Source organism: Salvelinus sp. IW2-2015, linkage group LG28 (genome assembly GCF_002910315.2).
Source record: "Salvelinus sp. IW2-2015 linkage group LG28, ASM291031v2, whole genome shotgun sequence".
NCBI lineage: Eukaryota > Metazoa > Chordata > Actinopteri > Salmoniformes > Salmonidae > Salvelinus > Salvelinus sp. IW2-2015.
In genome coordinates, this window is record NC_036868.1 from 469,928 (window position 1) to 486,957 (window position 17,030).

At 41.5% G+C, this 17,030-nt stretch overlaps 1 protein-coding gene across 2 annotated transcripts; it reads right to left on the reverse strand.

Moving 5' to 3' along the window:
• Positions 1-1,011: 1,011 nt before the first annotated feature.
• On the reverse strand, positions 1,012-15,502 carry LOC111954047 (cholesterol 24-hydroxylase). 2 transcript variants are annotated; one of them, XM_070435957.1, is made up of 16 exons: positions 14,633-15,175; positions 14,199-14,276; positions 14,003-14,084; positions 13,717-13,790; positions 13,419-13,505; positions 13,154-13,292; positions 12,760-12,873; positions 12,034-12,196; positions 8,203-8,268; positions 8,006-8,078; positions 7,290-7,374; positions 6,548-6,658; positions 3,061-3,063; positions 2,046-2,134; positions 1,342-1,408; positions 1,012-1,167 (listed from the first exon to the last, which is right to left on the reverse strand). In XM_070435957.1, exons 1-16 carry the CDS (start codon positions 14,779-14,781, stop codon positions 1,012-1,014), a joined length of 1,536 nt encoding a protein of 511 aa, XP_070292058.1. In that variant the 5' UTR covers positions 14,782-15,175. The 2 variants fall into 2 exon arrangements, with proteins under 2 accessions (XP_070292058.1, XP_070292057.1); XM_070435956.1 differs by lacking the exons at positions 1,012-1,167; positions 1,342-1,408; positions 2,046-2,134; positions 3,061-3,063 and adding an exon at positions 15,196-15,502 and having other exon boundaries at positions 6,364-6,658; positions 14,633-14,756.
• Positions 15,503-17,030: the final 1,528 nt, after the last annotated feature.

A 17,030-nucleotide genomic window follows, 5' to 3' on the forward strand; every position in this document is an offset into this window, starting at 1 on the left:
TGTTAGCTTTAGTCTACACATCCTTGCACTGGCATGTTGACCCAATTCCAACAATGGATACACCATTTCCAAACTTTGGACTAATTAATAAAGAAACATCAAAGCTGAGGCTACAGAGAAAAATAAATATCACACTWGAGATTGACTTTTCACAATGTCACCCATCATAAAAATCTAAGTAGAGCCCTTCCACTTGCTATTCAGTCAACAGGTGTCTAAAATGAGATCARATGGGGCAGCAGGTAGCCTAGTGGTTAGAGCGTTGGACCAGTAACCGAAAGGTTGCAAGATCGAATCCCTGATCTGACAYGGTAAAAATCTGTCATTCTGCCRCTAAACAAGGCAGTTAACCCACTGTTCCTAGGTCATCATTGAAAGTAAGAATTTGTTTWTAACTGACTTGCCTAGTTAAATAAAGGTTAAATAAATATAAAAATGCATGTAAACAAGAAAGATACAAAACATGAGAATGAATGTTCTTGGTTTGTCTGCAGGTTCACAGCGACACCTTGTGGATAATAGTATTCTAACCTTCTGGAGCTCAGTGATGTTTGGTCAATTATTTTATTAAAGTAAATTCACTCCAACAGAGGCACTGTGGTAATGTTGGTTAGGAAGTTCATCAAAGTTAATATACTTTATAAAGCTCTTTATATTATGTGATAAATGGTATACTGCATAGTAACCTTTATATGATGTGATAAATGGTATACTGCATAGTAACAACATGATAAGGGTGTATTAAGCAACAAGGAATCAGTACAATAACAAACACTCCTATGTCAAGTCTGTCCTAMTAACTCTCTTCATCACATAGAAACGTTATATTTAAGATATTATTTCACCATTGATACAAAAAATAAACATAATTAATCGATTTATTCAAAATTGCTAGATATTTGAATAAGGTGCTTCATTGAAAGAAAGAGGTAATTTGCTCCACTAGGAAGTGTAAGGAATAAGACAAGTAAGTTATAGAGAAGTACTAGTCATGTTCAGGCCCCAGTCAGGTCAGGCTGTGGGTGTCTGTCCTCTGTGTCTGATGTTACACACCACTCCACTCTTTGGTCTCAAAGACCCAGTGTCCAGGATGTCAAAGGACTGGCCAGGCAGCAGGCTGACGTCAAACCTCTGGAGCAGCTTGGCCATCACTACCTTGGCCTCCATCTGTGAACAACAGATCTCTTTAAAGGATGACAAATCTGGTGTGCTCAACTATAAAGAAGTCTAAATTGGAGGCAGAAGTCCAGGAGTAATCTAACTAGGATGGATAATAGGATCAGCAGAGAATACTCCCAAATAAAGTTGATTCAATGTATTTCATATGGACAGTCTGCTCACCTGTGCGAAGCTCTGTCCCAGACATGAGCGTGGTCCCAGGGAGAAAGGGTAGTAGCAGTAATAAGGTCTTCAGGACAGAAACAAACACAACATGTCTGTTAGCTCTTAAAGAGTGACTGAATGCACAGATTCCAAATGTGTTTTTCTGTTGCTCATTAAGAGAAATTAGGGGGGTGTATCCTCAAAATAGTCAGAAAGAATCTAAGATAACTCAAGAAAGCTGTTATTAATTAGGGCATTTTTGTCGACAAGGTTTTAGTCGCGCAATTTTACATCTAGCTAAGGTGTTTGGTGCAGTATAAAATGCATAACTTGTTGTCTTATGTAAACAAAATCCGGTCCGCTGTGCTGCTGGGCAGGTCTGTCTCACTGTCTGTGTGTTGTGCCGTACCATTGGATGGAGCACAATCACCGCAGCTGTTTATCTCGTGTTAGTGGGAAATGTTGAAATCAAAACCCAACACACATGTAAGTAATGATGAACTCTTGTACACAAATCTCACAAAACTCCTTTTTGGACGATACGGACTTAAATGAACCTACTTGCACTTTTTAGTCAATTTTGGCACTGGAAAAAATGTTTCTGGCTAATATCGATGTCACATATGCCGTTTTCAACGAGAGAAGTTGATTCTCGAGTTCAGTTCTGCCTTAATCAATTCAAATGTTGTAAAGAAACAATAAAAACTAATCTTGTGACTTACTTGGCAGCGTCTGGATGGAACCTCTCTGGGTCAAACTTCAYCGGGTCCTCAAAGAACTTATCCAACCTTCCACAGACATACGAATTGAACTGTAAACAGACAAGATAGGGGCAAACTGTCACCTTAGAGAGCCTTTTTATTTCTCTATTTGGTTAGGTCAGGGTGTGATTTGGGTGGGCATTCTAGTTTTCTATTTCTTTGTTGGCCGGGTATGGCTCCCCATCAGAGGCAGCTGTCTATTGTTGTCTCTGATTGGGAATCATACTTAGGCAGCCTGTTTTTCCACCCTAGTTTGTGGGAAGTTGTTTTTGCACAGTAGCTGAGAGCCCTGCAGAACTTTACGTTTGTTTATATTGTTTTGTTGTTTTGACGGTGTTTCATTATTAAATGATCATGAACACTTTCCACGCTGCGCTTTGGTCTCACTCATTCAACGACGGACGTAACACAAACAAAAGATTTAAGACAGTTTAGTAAATAAAATGAGTGCTGAGGTGTTGACTACACTGTTAAAATGAAGGGAATTGTAACACCTAAACTAGTGGCAACTGAGCTACCACCAACTTGAAGGAGACAAAACCATATCTTTGCTGGAGTATTTAAACACATCATCCTGAGATGTTTTGAAACATTACATGGTGTGTTGTAACAGCACTAAATCAAATATTGTGCAACACCTTGCCAGGGACTGGGAGCACTAACACTATTTTGGTGTTTCGAGTTCTGTCTAGTGCAGAACTAGATCCCTTTATCTGGTGTCTTAATGTTTAACATTGTGTCATGTATTTGATCATTTACCATGATACTGTATACCATTTTGGCCCGCATTGTCAAGCACAGTGTTCAAACCACCAGCAGTAACTGGAGGTTGAACTGCAAGCACCGAGGACTCTGCAGTTACCTCTTCCTCTGAAACTCATGAATGTGGGAATGGGTGCTGTCCTCACTGAACGTCAAATTGTCTGGTTGGTTTCGATATCCGTTCATCATGATACATTACACTGCACGGCACAACAAACTGCTTAATACCAATATAGAAATACAGTCTTCTTTCTTTAAACATGTACACAACATTGTGTGAAAGAATCATAGTCTAAAAATGTTGAATTACCCACAATCCTCTAAAAACAGTCACGCTTCAAGATAAATGAAAGGTGATTAAAACCAAAGACTTCCAATGGGTTCAATCAATATATTGTCTCTCACTTTGGTTATCCTCATAAAAGATGATTACATTTTGAGTAACATTAAATCAAATTTGTCACATGCGCCGAATACAACAGGTGTCACGTTCCTGACCTTATTTCCTTTGTTCAGTCTTGTTTAGTTGGTCAGGACGTGAGCTGGGTGGGCATTCTATGTTATGTGTTTCTATGTTTGGTTTAGGGTTGTCAACTAGCCTGATATGGTTCTCAATCAGGGGCAGGTGTTTTACGTTTCCTCTGATTGGGAACCATATTTAGGTAGGCTGTTCTCACTGTTTGTTTGTGGGTGATTGTTCCTGTTCATTGCGTTCTTCGTTGTCTGTATGTTCACATGTTCAGGTCTGTAGCGTCGTTAGTTTCATTTTCTGTTTATTGTTTTTGTTCGTGTTGTTAAGTGTTTCCAATAAATATGGAAATGTACCACGCTGCGCTTTGGTCCTCCTCTCTTCCACCTAACGACGAGCGTTACAACAGGTGTAGTCCTTACCGTGAAATGCTTACTTACAAGCCCTTAACCAACAATGCAGTTAAGAAATAGAGTTATTTACTAATTAAAGTAAAATGAATCAAATCAATCTAAAAGTAACACACTATGAAAAGCCAACTGACATTTACTCCTGAGGTGCTGACTTGCTGCACCCTCGACAACTACTGTGATTATTATTATTTGACCATGCTGGTCATTTATGAACATTTGAACATCTTGGCCATGTTCTGTTATAATCTCCACCCAGCACAGCCAGAAGAGGACTGGCCACCCCTCATAGCCTGGTTCCTCTAGGTTTCTTCCTAGGTTTTGGCCTTTCTAGGGAGTTTTTCCTAGCCACCGTGCTTCTACACCTGCATTGCTTGCTGTTTTAGGCTGGGTTTCTGTACAGCACTTTGAGATATCAGTTGATGTAAGAAGGGCTATATACAGGGGTTAAGGTAGGGCTACTGAGTCAATGTGCGGGGGTACAGGTTAGTCAAGGTAATTTCTAAGTGATTATGCATAGATAGTAAACAGCAAGGAGCAGTGTAAAAACAAAGGGGGGATCAATGTTAATAGTCCAGGTATATTAATTGTTCATTAAATTGGATTTACATTACATTGGTGAAATGAAATCAACAAATCCTTGAAAAAACTTGGGGGTATTTTTACTTTATTGAGACAGTTCTGAAATTACAGAGGGGATACAGACAATTGGGAGAAACAGATTGAAGGGTTGGGGTGGGGAATTGAACCCTGGTCTACAGTGGGGAAGGAGTGACCTGTCTTAACCAGGTGTGTTACCTCTAGATTACAGGCTCTGCATTACTTATATTCATTTTTATTAAATATATGTTGGCAGTTTTTTAGTTTCAATTTCAGTTCAGCCCAGAATAATTTTTACAGTGTGGCCGAGTGGTTAAAATTTCAACTAAATGTACCATGTATTTTTATTTATTATTAACTTTTTACCCCTTTTTCTCCCCAATTGGTAGTTACAGCCTTGTCCCATCGCTGCAACTCCTGTACAGACTCGGGAGAGGCGAAGATCGAGACCCATCAGTCCTCCGAAACACGACCCTGCCAAGCCACACTGCTTGCTTAACCCGGAAGCCAGCCGCACCAATGTGTCTGAGGAAACACCGTCCAACTGGCGACCGGGTCAGCTTGCAGGCGCCCGGCCCGCCACAGTAGTCGCTAGAGCGCGATGGGACAAGGACATACCGGCCGGCGAAACCCTCCCCTGACGACGCTGGGCCAATTATGCGCCGCCTCATGGGTCTCCCGGTCACGGCTGGCTGCGACACAGCCCGGGATCAAACCCGGGTCTGTAGTGACGCCTCAAGCGCTCCACTCTGGAGCGCAAAATGTGCCATGTTACTGCCCCTCCTGTTTCTAACCTGTCTAAGTAAAGCATTAAAGAAAAGAGGTGGAATGCCACCCCAAAAAATTATCCATAGGCCCTTATCATCAATCAATATTTAGGCTATAAACCATTTGTATTACTAAACCATTGATTTTATGAGAAACACCGTTTTTGAGTTTTGATGCAGCCTTTCACATGAAACCACAAAAAGTGTTTCACATCAATATTCAAGTTGAAAAACCACTTTGGTTGTTTCAGAGTTCCTACAATTCTGTTTTAAAACACATTCTGTGTATTAAAACATTTACATTGGGTTCACATTCAAAACACCCAGATCTCAGCTTAGGTGCTCTACCTGTCATAGTTCCATTACACAATCAGGGTGTTTTGAGACTTCTAAATCTATCCATTAAATAAATGGGAGCCATACTGGCTTAGACAAGGCTACTTCATTCCTTTACTACATTGAGGTATGAGCCATACTGGCTAAGACAAGGATACTTCATTCCTTTACTACATTGAGGTATGAGCCATACTGGCTTTTGACAGGACACTTCATTCCTTTCTACTTGAGGTAGAGCATACTGGCTTTGACAAGGACCTTCATTCCTTTTACTACATTGAGGTATGCAGCCAATACTGGCTAAGACAAGGATACTTCGATTCCTTTACTACATTGAGGTATTGAGCCATTACTGGCCTTTGACAGATACTTCATTCCTTTACTAATTGAGGTATGAGCATACTGGCTTTGACAAGACACTTCATTCCTTACTACATGAGGTATGAGCCATACTGGCTTTGACAAGGACCCTTCATTCCTTTACTACATTGAGGTATAGCCAATACTGGCTTAGACAAGGCTACTTCATTTACTACATTGAGGTATGAGCCATACTGGCTTTTGACCCAAGGCTACTTTAATTTACTACATGTGGAGGTATGAGCCATACTGGTTTAGACCAGGCTTGTCACGGCTGTTTGAAAGATGACAGGACCAAGGTTGCAGCGTTGTGAGCGTACATTTCTTTCTTTTAAAACTTACGCCGAACCAAAACATAAACACTACAAAAACAAACCGTGAAGCTTAAGGGCTAGTTGCCATCAAACAAAGTCAACTCCACAAAGACAGTGGAAAAAAAGAGCTAACTAAGTATTGTTCTCAATCAGAGACAACGACAGGACAGTTGCTCCGATTGAGAACACACCCGGCCAAAACACAAAGAAATAGAAAACATAGAAAAACAAAACATAGAATTGCCCACCCCAAATCACACCCTGACCAAACCAAAAAGAGACATAAAAAAGGATTCTCTTAGGTCAGGGCGTTGACAAGGCTACTTCAATTCCTTTACCACCATTGAGTACCACAGCGTATCACATGTTACACCACAACTAAAACTTAGAATATTATCAACAACAAGCACTCATCCACATTGTTTTGAGCGTGACTAGCTCACACGCATGTGACGCCTGCTGGGATTTGGGGATGCCGTTGATGACCTATGTCGTTGGGGATGAAGCGAGAAGTGCCTGGTGCTGTAGGGTACAACCTTAGAGTCTCCTTCAAAACCTGACGTGGGGAGATGATATGAATCAAACACAACATGCTGATTAATTAACGATGTGAAGAGTTACCTGACCCGAGACTTGAACACTTGCGTTAGCTCCCTGAGGTACATTCCACTGGGCACAGACAATTCAACGTCTAGTTTCAATTTATATTTGATTTAGTTGTCAACATGAATTAAACGTGAAATCAACAGAACATTTCACCATGTCATTGGATTTGAGTTAAAAGTTGGGTGCAAAAAGACGAAATGGCCTTGTCTTTTTGCAAATCCAATCGGTTTTCCACGTTGATTCAGCGTCATCGCATAGATGTTTTTTAGTTGAAATGACGTGGAAACAATGTCGACTGAACCAGTTGTTGCCCAGTGGGATGTAATAGGCTTTAGCTCAGCCGGCTAAAACAGTCTTGTAGCATTCAGACGAACCGGGTTTACATCCAGTTGGTCACACAGTTAACTGCAGTTAATATAGTACAAGTATAGTTGAGATGGCACCGACAGAAATGGCAGCTCTGCTTCTAGCTCCTAAGCAACTTTGCAGAATTGCTTTTTTGTACAGTATGAAATAGTATACTACATAATTAGTAAAGACAAGACAACACAAAATTGACATGGGACAGGTAGATCATTTACCTGAGACAGGTAGGTCATTTCCCCCAGGTCGTCGAAGTTGATTTCCTGTTTCATCCCGAGGACGTCATCCACTTCCTGCCTCACCCTGGAGAGGTCAAAGACACTCACAAACTCAACCAACCTGTTTTTATTACAGAAATGATCAATAACCAAAATATAAATTATGAAAACAAGTCCTACTGTCACGCCCTGATCTGTTTCACCTGTCCTTGTGATTGTCTCCACCCCCTCCAGGTGTCGCTTATTTTCCCCAGTGTATTTATCCCTGCGTTTCGTGTCTCTCTGTGCCAGTTCGTCTTGTATGTTTCCAAGTCAACCAGCGGTTTTCCTGTTCTCCTGCTTTTTGCATTTTACTTTTTCTAGTCCTCCCGGTTTTGACCCTTGCCTGTTTCTGGACTTTGTACCCGTCTGCCTCATCATTCTGCCTGCCTTGACCACGAGCCTGTCTGCCACTCTGTACCTCCTGGACTCTGATCTGGTTTTGACCTTTTTGCCTGTCCACAACCATTCTCTTGCCTACCCCTTTGGATTAATTACCATTGTAAGACTCCAACCATCTGCCTCCTGTGTCTGCATTTTGGTCTCGCCTTGATAGTACGAACTAGCACGGAGAGACAGGAAACACAGGGATAAATACACTGGGGAAAATAAGCGACACCTGGAGGGGGTGGAGACAATCACAAGGACAGGTGAAATAGACAGGGCGTGACACCTACTTCGTCAATATCTCTGGCAGCCTTCCCAGTTCCATGACGGCAAAAGCTAGTTGATTGGCTGTTGTCTCTTGCCCTGTCAAGATTAAAACAACAAAAACACTGTCACTTTTGTTTCTTCAAACTTCAATTGTGCGGGAAAAACTATATTAGTAAGATGGAATAAAAGAAAGAATAGCGCTTATTTCAGGTAGACGTACCAGCAATGAAGAACGTCACAAAGTTGTCCAGCATAAGCTCCTCATCATCGTTTGCTATGTTTTCCTCTGAAATGATGGAAATATATCAGTTTACAGCATTGAGACAATAGTGCTACTCAGGGCCCGATTAAGAACTCATAGGCACCGTGCCAAACACACTTTTAAGACAATACGTTGGTGTTTCCTTTATTTTGGCAATTTCTTGTTTTTGCCTTATGTATGGGCTTAGGCTTGCAGCTTATTTCATTTTCTTTGTATTAATCAGTTATCCAATCAAGGCAGTTAATCCAATTAATCACGGTACTCCATTTTGTTTATCTGTCAGCCCCAGCCTCGAACTCAGGCCCTGTGTGTAGTTAACTGACCCTCTCTGCCCATTCATCGCCATTTTACCTGTTGTTGTTGTCTTAGCTGATTAGCTGTTGTCTTACCCGTTGTTGTCTTAGCTAGCTCTCCCAATCAACACCTGTGATTGCTTAATGCCTCGCTTTATGTCTCTCTCTGATGTCAAAATGCCTTGTATACTGTTGTTTAGGGTAGTTATCATTGTTTTATTTTACTACGGAGCCCCTAGCCCCACTCAACATGCCGCAGATACCTCTTTTGTTCCACCTCCCACACATGCGGCGACCTCACCTAGCATAACTAGTGCCTCCAGAGATGCAACCTCTCTCATCGTCACTCAATGCCTGGGTTTACTTCCACTGTACCCGCACCCCACCATACCCGTCTGTACATTATGCCCTGAATGTATTCTACCACGCCCAGAAATCTGCTCCTTTTATTCTCTGTCCCAACGCACTAGACGACCAGTTTTGATCGCCTTTAGCCATACCCTCATCCTACTCCTCCTCTGTTCCTCGGGTGATGTGGAGGTTAACCCAGGCCCTGTGTGTCCTCAGGCGCTCTCATTTTTTGACTTCTGTAACCGTAAAAGCCTTGGTTTCATGCATGTTATCATCAGAAGCCTTATTTTACTCACTGCTTTAGCACACTCCGCCAACCCCGATGTCCTTTCCGTGTCTTGAATCCTGGCTTAGGAAGGCCACCAAAAATTCTGAGATTTCCATACCCAACTACAGACATTTTCCGTTGAGATAGAACTGCCAAAGGGGGAGGAGTTGCAATCTACTGCAGAGATAGCCTGCCAAGTTCTGTCATACTTTCCAGGTCTATGCCCAAACAGTTCAAGCTTCTAATTTAAAAAATGTATCTCTCCAGAAATAAGTCTCTCACTGTTGCCGCCTGCTACCGACCCCCCTCAGCTCCCAGCTGTGCCCTGGACACCATATGTGAATTGATTGCCCCCCATTTATCTTCAGAGTTCGTTCTGCTAGGTGACCTAAATTGGGATATGCTTAACACGCCGGCCGTCCTACAATCTAAGCTAGATGCCCTCAATCTCACACAAATTATCAAGGAACCCACCAGGTACAACACTAAATCCGTAAACATGGACACCCTCCTAGTTATATCCTGACCAACTTGCCCTCCAAATATACCTCTGATGTTTTCAATCAGGATCTCAGCGATCCCTGCCTCATTGCCTGCATCCATTATGGGTCCGTGGTCAAACGACCACCCCTCACTACTGTCAAACGCTCCCTAAAACACTTCTGCGAACAGGCCTTTCTAATCAACCTGGCCCAGCTATCCTGGAAGGATATTGACCTCATCCCGTCAGTAGAGGGTGCCTGGTTGTTCTTTAAAAGTAATTTCCTCACCATCTTAAATAAGCATGCCCCTTTCAAAAAAATTGAACTAAGAAGAGATATAGTCCTTGGTTCACTCCAGACTTGACTGCCCTTGACCAACACAAAAACACCCTGTGGCGTACTGCACTAGCATCGAATAGTCCCCACGATATGCAACTATTCAGGGAAGTCAGGAACCAATACACAGTCAGTTAGGAAAGCAAAGGCTAGCTTTTTCAAACAGAAATTTGCATCCTGCAGCTCTAACTCCCAAAAGTTCTGGGACACTGTAAAGTCCATGGAGAATAAGAGCACCTCCTCCCAGCTGCCCAGTGCACTGAGGCTAGGAAACACTGTCACCACCAATAAATCTACGATAATTGAGAATTTCAATAAGCACTGGCTACCCCAACCCCGGCCAACAGCTCAGCACCCCCCGCAGCTACTTGCCCAAGACTCCCCAGCATCTCCTTCACCCAAATCCAGATAGCAGATGTTCTGAAAGAGCTGCAAAACCTGGACCCGTACAAATCAACTGGGCTAGACAATCTGGACCCTCTCTTTCTAAAATGAAATGCCTCCATTGTTGCAACCCCTATTACTAGTCTGTTTAACCCGTTCTCTGATTCTTTGATCCACCTCTACGCAGATGACACCATTCTGTATACATCTGGCCCTTCTTTGGCCACTGTGTTAACAATCCTCCAAACGAGCGTCAATGCCATACAACACTCCTTTCGTGGCCTCCAACTGCTCTTAAATGCAAGCAAAACTAAATGCGTGCTCTTCAACCGATCGCTGTATATATATTTTTCTACTGTTATTGACTGTACTTTTGTTAATTCCATGTGTAACTCTGTGTTGTTTTTTGTCGCACTGCTTTGCTTTATCTTGGCCAGGTCGCAGTTGTAAATGAGAACTTGTTCTCAACTGTCCTACCTGGTTAAATAAAGGTGAAATATATATTTATTTATTTTCATCTGTGGAGATGGGAGAACCTTCCAGAAGGACAGTCATCTCTGCAGCACTCCACCAATAAGGCCTTTAAGGTAGAGTGGCCAGAACGAAGCCACTCCTCAGTAAAAGGCACATGACAGCCCGCTTGGAGTTTTCCAAAAGCCACCTAAAGACTCTCAGACCATGAGAAACAAGATTCCCTGGTCAGATGAAACCAAGACTGGACTATTTGGCCTGAATGTCTAGCGTCACGTCTGGAGGAAACCTGGCACCATCCCTATGGTGAAGCATGGTGGTGGCAGCATGTTTTTCAGCGGCAGGGACTGGGAGACTAGTCAGGATCGAGGCAAAGATGAACGGAGCAAAGTACAGAGATATCCTTGATGAAAACCTGATACAGAGTGCTCAGGACCTCAGACTGGAGCGAAGGTTCACCTTCCAACAGGATAACGACCCTAAGCACACAGCCAAGACAACGCAGGAGTGACTTCGGGACAAGTCTCTGAATGTCCTTGAGTGGCCCAGCCAGAGTCCAGACTTGAACCCGATCTAACATCTCTGGAGAGACCTGAAAATAGATGTGCAGCAACGCTCCCCGTCTAACCTGACAGAGCTGGAGAGGATCTGCAGAGAAGAATGGGAGAAACTCCCCAAATACAGATGTGCCAAGCTTGTAGCATCATACCCAAGAAGACTTGATGCTGTAATTGCTGCCAAAGGTGCTTCAACAAAGTACTGWGTAAAGGGTCTGAATACTTATGTAAATGTGATTATTTAAATTTTTTAAATTAGCAAACATTTCTAAAAACCTGTTTATGCTTCATCATTATGGGGTATTGTGTGTAGAATGATGAGGGGAAAAAACGATGTAATCAATTTTAGAATAAGACTGTAACGTAACAAAATGTGGAAAAAGTCAAGGGGTCTAAATAATATATAGTGTATATATTTTTTGTTGAAAATATAATTAATTTTTTATTTTGCTGCCTCTTGGGCCCCCCATGGGCCTGGGCCCAGGGCCTTAAGCCCCAGTAAGTCCCTGCATTAACCTGGTGCTACTGAACCTCATCAATAACATCACTGTTTTAGCAAGTCACATGCAGAGTCACAGGTAAAAGGTCTCCAATGTTAGCCTGGTCCCAGATCTGTACAGATCTAGGATCAGGCTACTACAACATGCCTTTGCCAGCCGTCTTGAGGATCTGTGTGAGGATGTCTTTTGGAACGTCTGCTCCGTTTTGGATGGCCATTTTCCTCTCGTTGATCCACTGTCTGCCTGTCAAACGCAGCAGCTGACAAGACTTCTTCACCTCGTTGATGAACTTCTTGTTCTTTGGGTAGAACTACATATGTAGGATCTTAATTTGATTACTCCTTTTAAATTATGTGAATTTTCCTGCACAGCAGGAAATGCAAATGTGTGTATTGAATGTTTAAAGAGGCTTGTAAAGTTTGTAATTTCCACTTAAAAATGTCAGACTTGATATGCCCTGATGTAAAATGTATCAACCCCTACAAAAACAAAAAATGTCCATTAATTATAATCCACATAATAATTCACATTTCTGTTGCTGCAGGATTATTTTCCTGCTGTAGCAAACGGGCTCAAAATAAAATCCTACATATTTAGAGATATGTCATCCGACCATTTATTTAAATCCCATCTAGGGACTGTGGCGCTGTAAAACGCATTATGGTGCATTTAGCCACATCTTACAGGCTTCCTACTTGGAAGAATGGCAACAACAGACTAGAACAAACTGTTCATGAGTGTCAATGTTTTCACTGTATTTGTTTCCTATAAAATAGGACTGTATCTGATGAAACTGTAGGATTTCAAATAGATKAATTCAATAAGCCATCGTTCTGGAGAAGCATCACTAACATACTTGATGTCATTATTTACCTGGAAGGTGAAGTCTCTGAGATAGTGGATCYRTCCCTTCAGACACATCTCTATAGCGTTGGGGAACGGAGAGTCCCTCTCCTTCAACAGATCCAGCTCCACTCCAAACGCCACCTACAGATMATATAAAAACAGAGGATTGACAACATCTTACAACACGGTAAGGTAAAACTCCTGGTTCTAGTTATGCTAATTATAGCTAGCACATTGGCTTGGTGAGACTAAATTGTATATAGCTTAGGTAATGAGTGTGTTATCAGTTGTCATAAGCAGAAAACTGCCTGTTATGACAATTTTTTACTGTCAGATATACAAACAAATGTAGCTTTATAAGAGAAAGAATAAAGCATAAGGGCAGTGTGGGGATCTGAGGGGAACAGGAAGTGACCGTTACCTTAGTGATGACATCCAGTGTCACACAGTTGAACATGTGMTGCATGTTGGCAGCTGTGTTGGTGTCAGCCATGTCTGCCAGTTTATCCATCAGCTTCTCTGCCCTCTCGTTGAACGCACCCATCTGACCCCGCAGGTACCTAACAATACACAGCAATGATGGATGGATGAACAGATGGATGGCTGGATGGATTGATCAATGGAGTGATCAATGAGTCGATTGATCAATTGATTATTACACCATGTGAAATGGATAAGTGACTTACAGACTGCTAAAGGCAGGGTCCATTATTCTTCGCTGTTTGTACCACTCATCATGATTCTGTGCTGTGACCAGGCCACTTCCCAAAAACCTATGAAGAAGAAGGACAACAGAGTATTTACCCTAAGACTGAATTAACTGACCAAGTTGTCCCGGTTGAATGTCTATATGCTCTGTAGGCTACACATGCGATAACCAGCATTAGAAGGGATTGTGTTGAGAGTTTGTACCAACCAAAACATTGACACAATAAATAGTAGTAGGAAGTATATTTAGATAACATAATTATACAGATGACTCACCTCTGTCCAAACAGGTTGAAGAGACGCTTGTAGACCAGTGAGTCTTTAGGGTACTTAGGTGACATCAGGACTTCCTGTGGAGACAAAGAAAAGTGTCAGTTTGGTTTGAAGGGGGAATTGGGGTAATGGGTTATTTTACAGCACTTTAAGTTCAGAAATTAACATGGTAAAATGTATAATTACACTAATCTTGGTTAACCCAGAACTAAAATCTTGCTTAATTTGGTCAGGTGTTTACGTAGTCAGTCCATCAGAGATTATAATTARAGTAATCTCACAGGTTTACCTTGGTGGTATCAGGACAGGTCACACACAACATCACAACATGCATACCGTTGATACGGTACACCGGTCCATATGTCTCAGCCCTGTCAAAGATAGAATAGATCTTTATTGTCAATGGGAAAAACAACACCTGATCATGTGTATGTGTGTGCGTGCGTGCATGTATGTCGACTGCTGCTCAATAGCATTCAACTCACCATTCCAGGAATTTGTCGTGGATAACTCGATCATTGCTCATCTCCCTCTGAATGGTTGGTAAATGTCCAAATAAAAAACTGGGGAGAACAAGAGACGAATTAATCCATAAATGAAAAATAAGGGGGATTGGAAATGATGCAGACAATTACATTGATGGAAGCAACATTCTTTCCGCAATATTAAGCTCATCCACCCCCAAAAATTTTATTTTTATTTTTTATAAATAAAATTAAATAAGAACTTTATGACATGACTGATACCTTCACCTAGTGAAAATGAAAATGCAGGTGAAACAGCGACCCTGACTGTTGAGGTTAACTTTCACCTAGTTCCTTATCAACAAATCCGATGCGTTGTCACTCGATATAGTTGAAAATAACTTTTAGGTACAGCATTTTAAAATAAATATTCAAGTTACATAATACTGACTCACCTATCCCTTGGTGGTCCCGGTATGTGATCATATTTCAGATGAATATATTTTATGTAAAGACAAAAACAGAGAAATCCGATGAAAATCAATCCAAGCAGGCAAATAAGCAAATAACCGATCCAACCTGCAAAGAAAGAGAAAAGTGCCATATTACCAAAGACTAGATAGCTCGCGGTGACCCTGCAAACCAGTTAAGTGGTCGTTTTTTTTTTTAACGGAATTTGGTCACCCGTAGTACTAGTAGTAGAGAGGCGTATGTGAAGCGAGATGGTTTACTCTGCATAAAATATGTCCACGTTAAGCAGATCGTTAATTATTCATTAGTTTTGGAGTGGCTGCGGTTCCGCATTTTCTGGAACCCCACTTGTATGGAGCAAGATAGCTGCCAAAAGGTTGAATATACATATCGTTAGGAATGTAAGAAAATCCATATGTAAATTGTTAGGATTGTAAGAAAAGCCATGCATGAAACATGAAATGTATACGTTTACATATCTGTTTTAACGTTCAAAACCCTATGTTCCGACTATGAATTAACATTTACACGTTAAATTCTTACTTACCCTTCACTCGGTAATAGATCTTATAAATACAGTGCATTCGGGAAAGTATTCAGACCCCTTCCCTTTTTCCACATTTGTGACCCGTTTCAGGAAACTAGGCATATGTCGCAGGTCACTACTTAACAGGAGAGCCGTTTGAACGTAAACTTATTTTTTTAATCAAAATGCGTTTTGGGGCAGAAATGCCTTCTTGAATATGTGAACTTTCATGTGCCTTACAAACAAACTTCTATGCCATCTGTAAATACGAATAAAATTGTTAAATTACGAGCCTAGTTGGTTTAGCCACAGAAAAAGTTGACAAGCTTCCCGCAAGCCATGATAGGCTGAGATAATGAGTGGGCTGGACATGCCGAGAGGTGAGTTTGGATTGGTCTGCCAAATAGCGGTCTGCCAAATAGCCCACTTCTGTCTATTTGAGCTGGTCAGTATGTCTAGGTAATCCTGTCTAACGCAGCTTTTTTACATCTATACATCTATTGTGTAATAAAACTGCTTACGTGTTGCTCTCCACTTTCTGGAGTACCATGTTTTGAAATTAGTGATAATCAAGCATGATAGCTAAAGAGTTGGAGAAAACACCTGTCTCCATATTCCATCTTCAAACTAAGGGTAACCATGGCATCTGACAGGAGATGTGTCCATCCATGAATGATGTGCACGGGTAAGATAGTCTAGCTAGCTACATTTTCAGATATTACACGTTTCTAATTTTGACAGAAAGTGGTTTCATTTCAAGTTAAAGTGTACTGTTAGCTAGCTAGCTAACGTTAACTGGCTGGCTCGCTAGATAACGTTACATGTATGATCGTATTATTTGTATCTCAGAGCCATTTGCTTGGCTAGCTGTAGCCTAATGTTAGCTAGCTAACATTGAACCTGGTTGTTAGCTACCTGCAGATTCATGCAGGGTAGTAACATCATGAGTTGGGATTACTCTCGTCTGAGTGTGCCAGAGCACAGAGTAACTGTTGAATTTATGAACACTCAACACACGTTCAATATGGCCGGTGTCAGTAAACGTCGGCAAAAAGCGTAATTCAATTGTTGCCAGCAGCACAGTTACAGGCACCAATGCTCTGGTGTGTTCTCTCATTTGTGTCAGGAAGTAGTTAGCCAGTTAGCTTGGGTGCTTGAGTGCTGTTATGAGGTCAGAACGTTTGGTGTACGGTGTGCGCTCTGAACGCTCCGAGAGCTAAACGCTCTGAATTTACGAACGGATAATCTGATAGCACACTTGCAGTCACCAACGTTCTGGATAACATAACAGTTTAACCAGCTCTGCTGGGGCGAGTTATGTTCATTGAGCTGTTGTCTCATTTGTGTCTGGAAGTAGCTATCAAGTTCGCTTGGGTGCTTAACTGCTGCTGTTAGTACAGAATGCCCAGAACAACCCTTAAAGAGATGGGTGGGGATAAATCTTAAGAGGGTGTGAACGATTTTGTAGCTCTGAGTCTACTTTTATCCAATGTAAAAAACACAATTTAATTTGAGCCGGTTGGTCACATTTTGTTACGTTACAGCCTTATTCTAAAATGTATTAAATTAAATGTTTTCCTCATCTATCTATACACAATACCCCATAATGATGAAACGAAAACAGTTTTTTAATGTAAAAAAACCCAGAAATACCTTATTTACATATAACTGAGCTCAGGTGCATCCTGTTTCCATATGCCATGCTGTTGTGTTATTTAATGACCATATCATTTCATAATATATTTTTATAGCCGTGTAGGGATACTGTGGTGATCATGTAAACTAATGAATCACACACTTTGTCCAATATTTGGGAGCACGGACTGTTGGCCTTATATTAGGCCTTTTAGACTGTT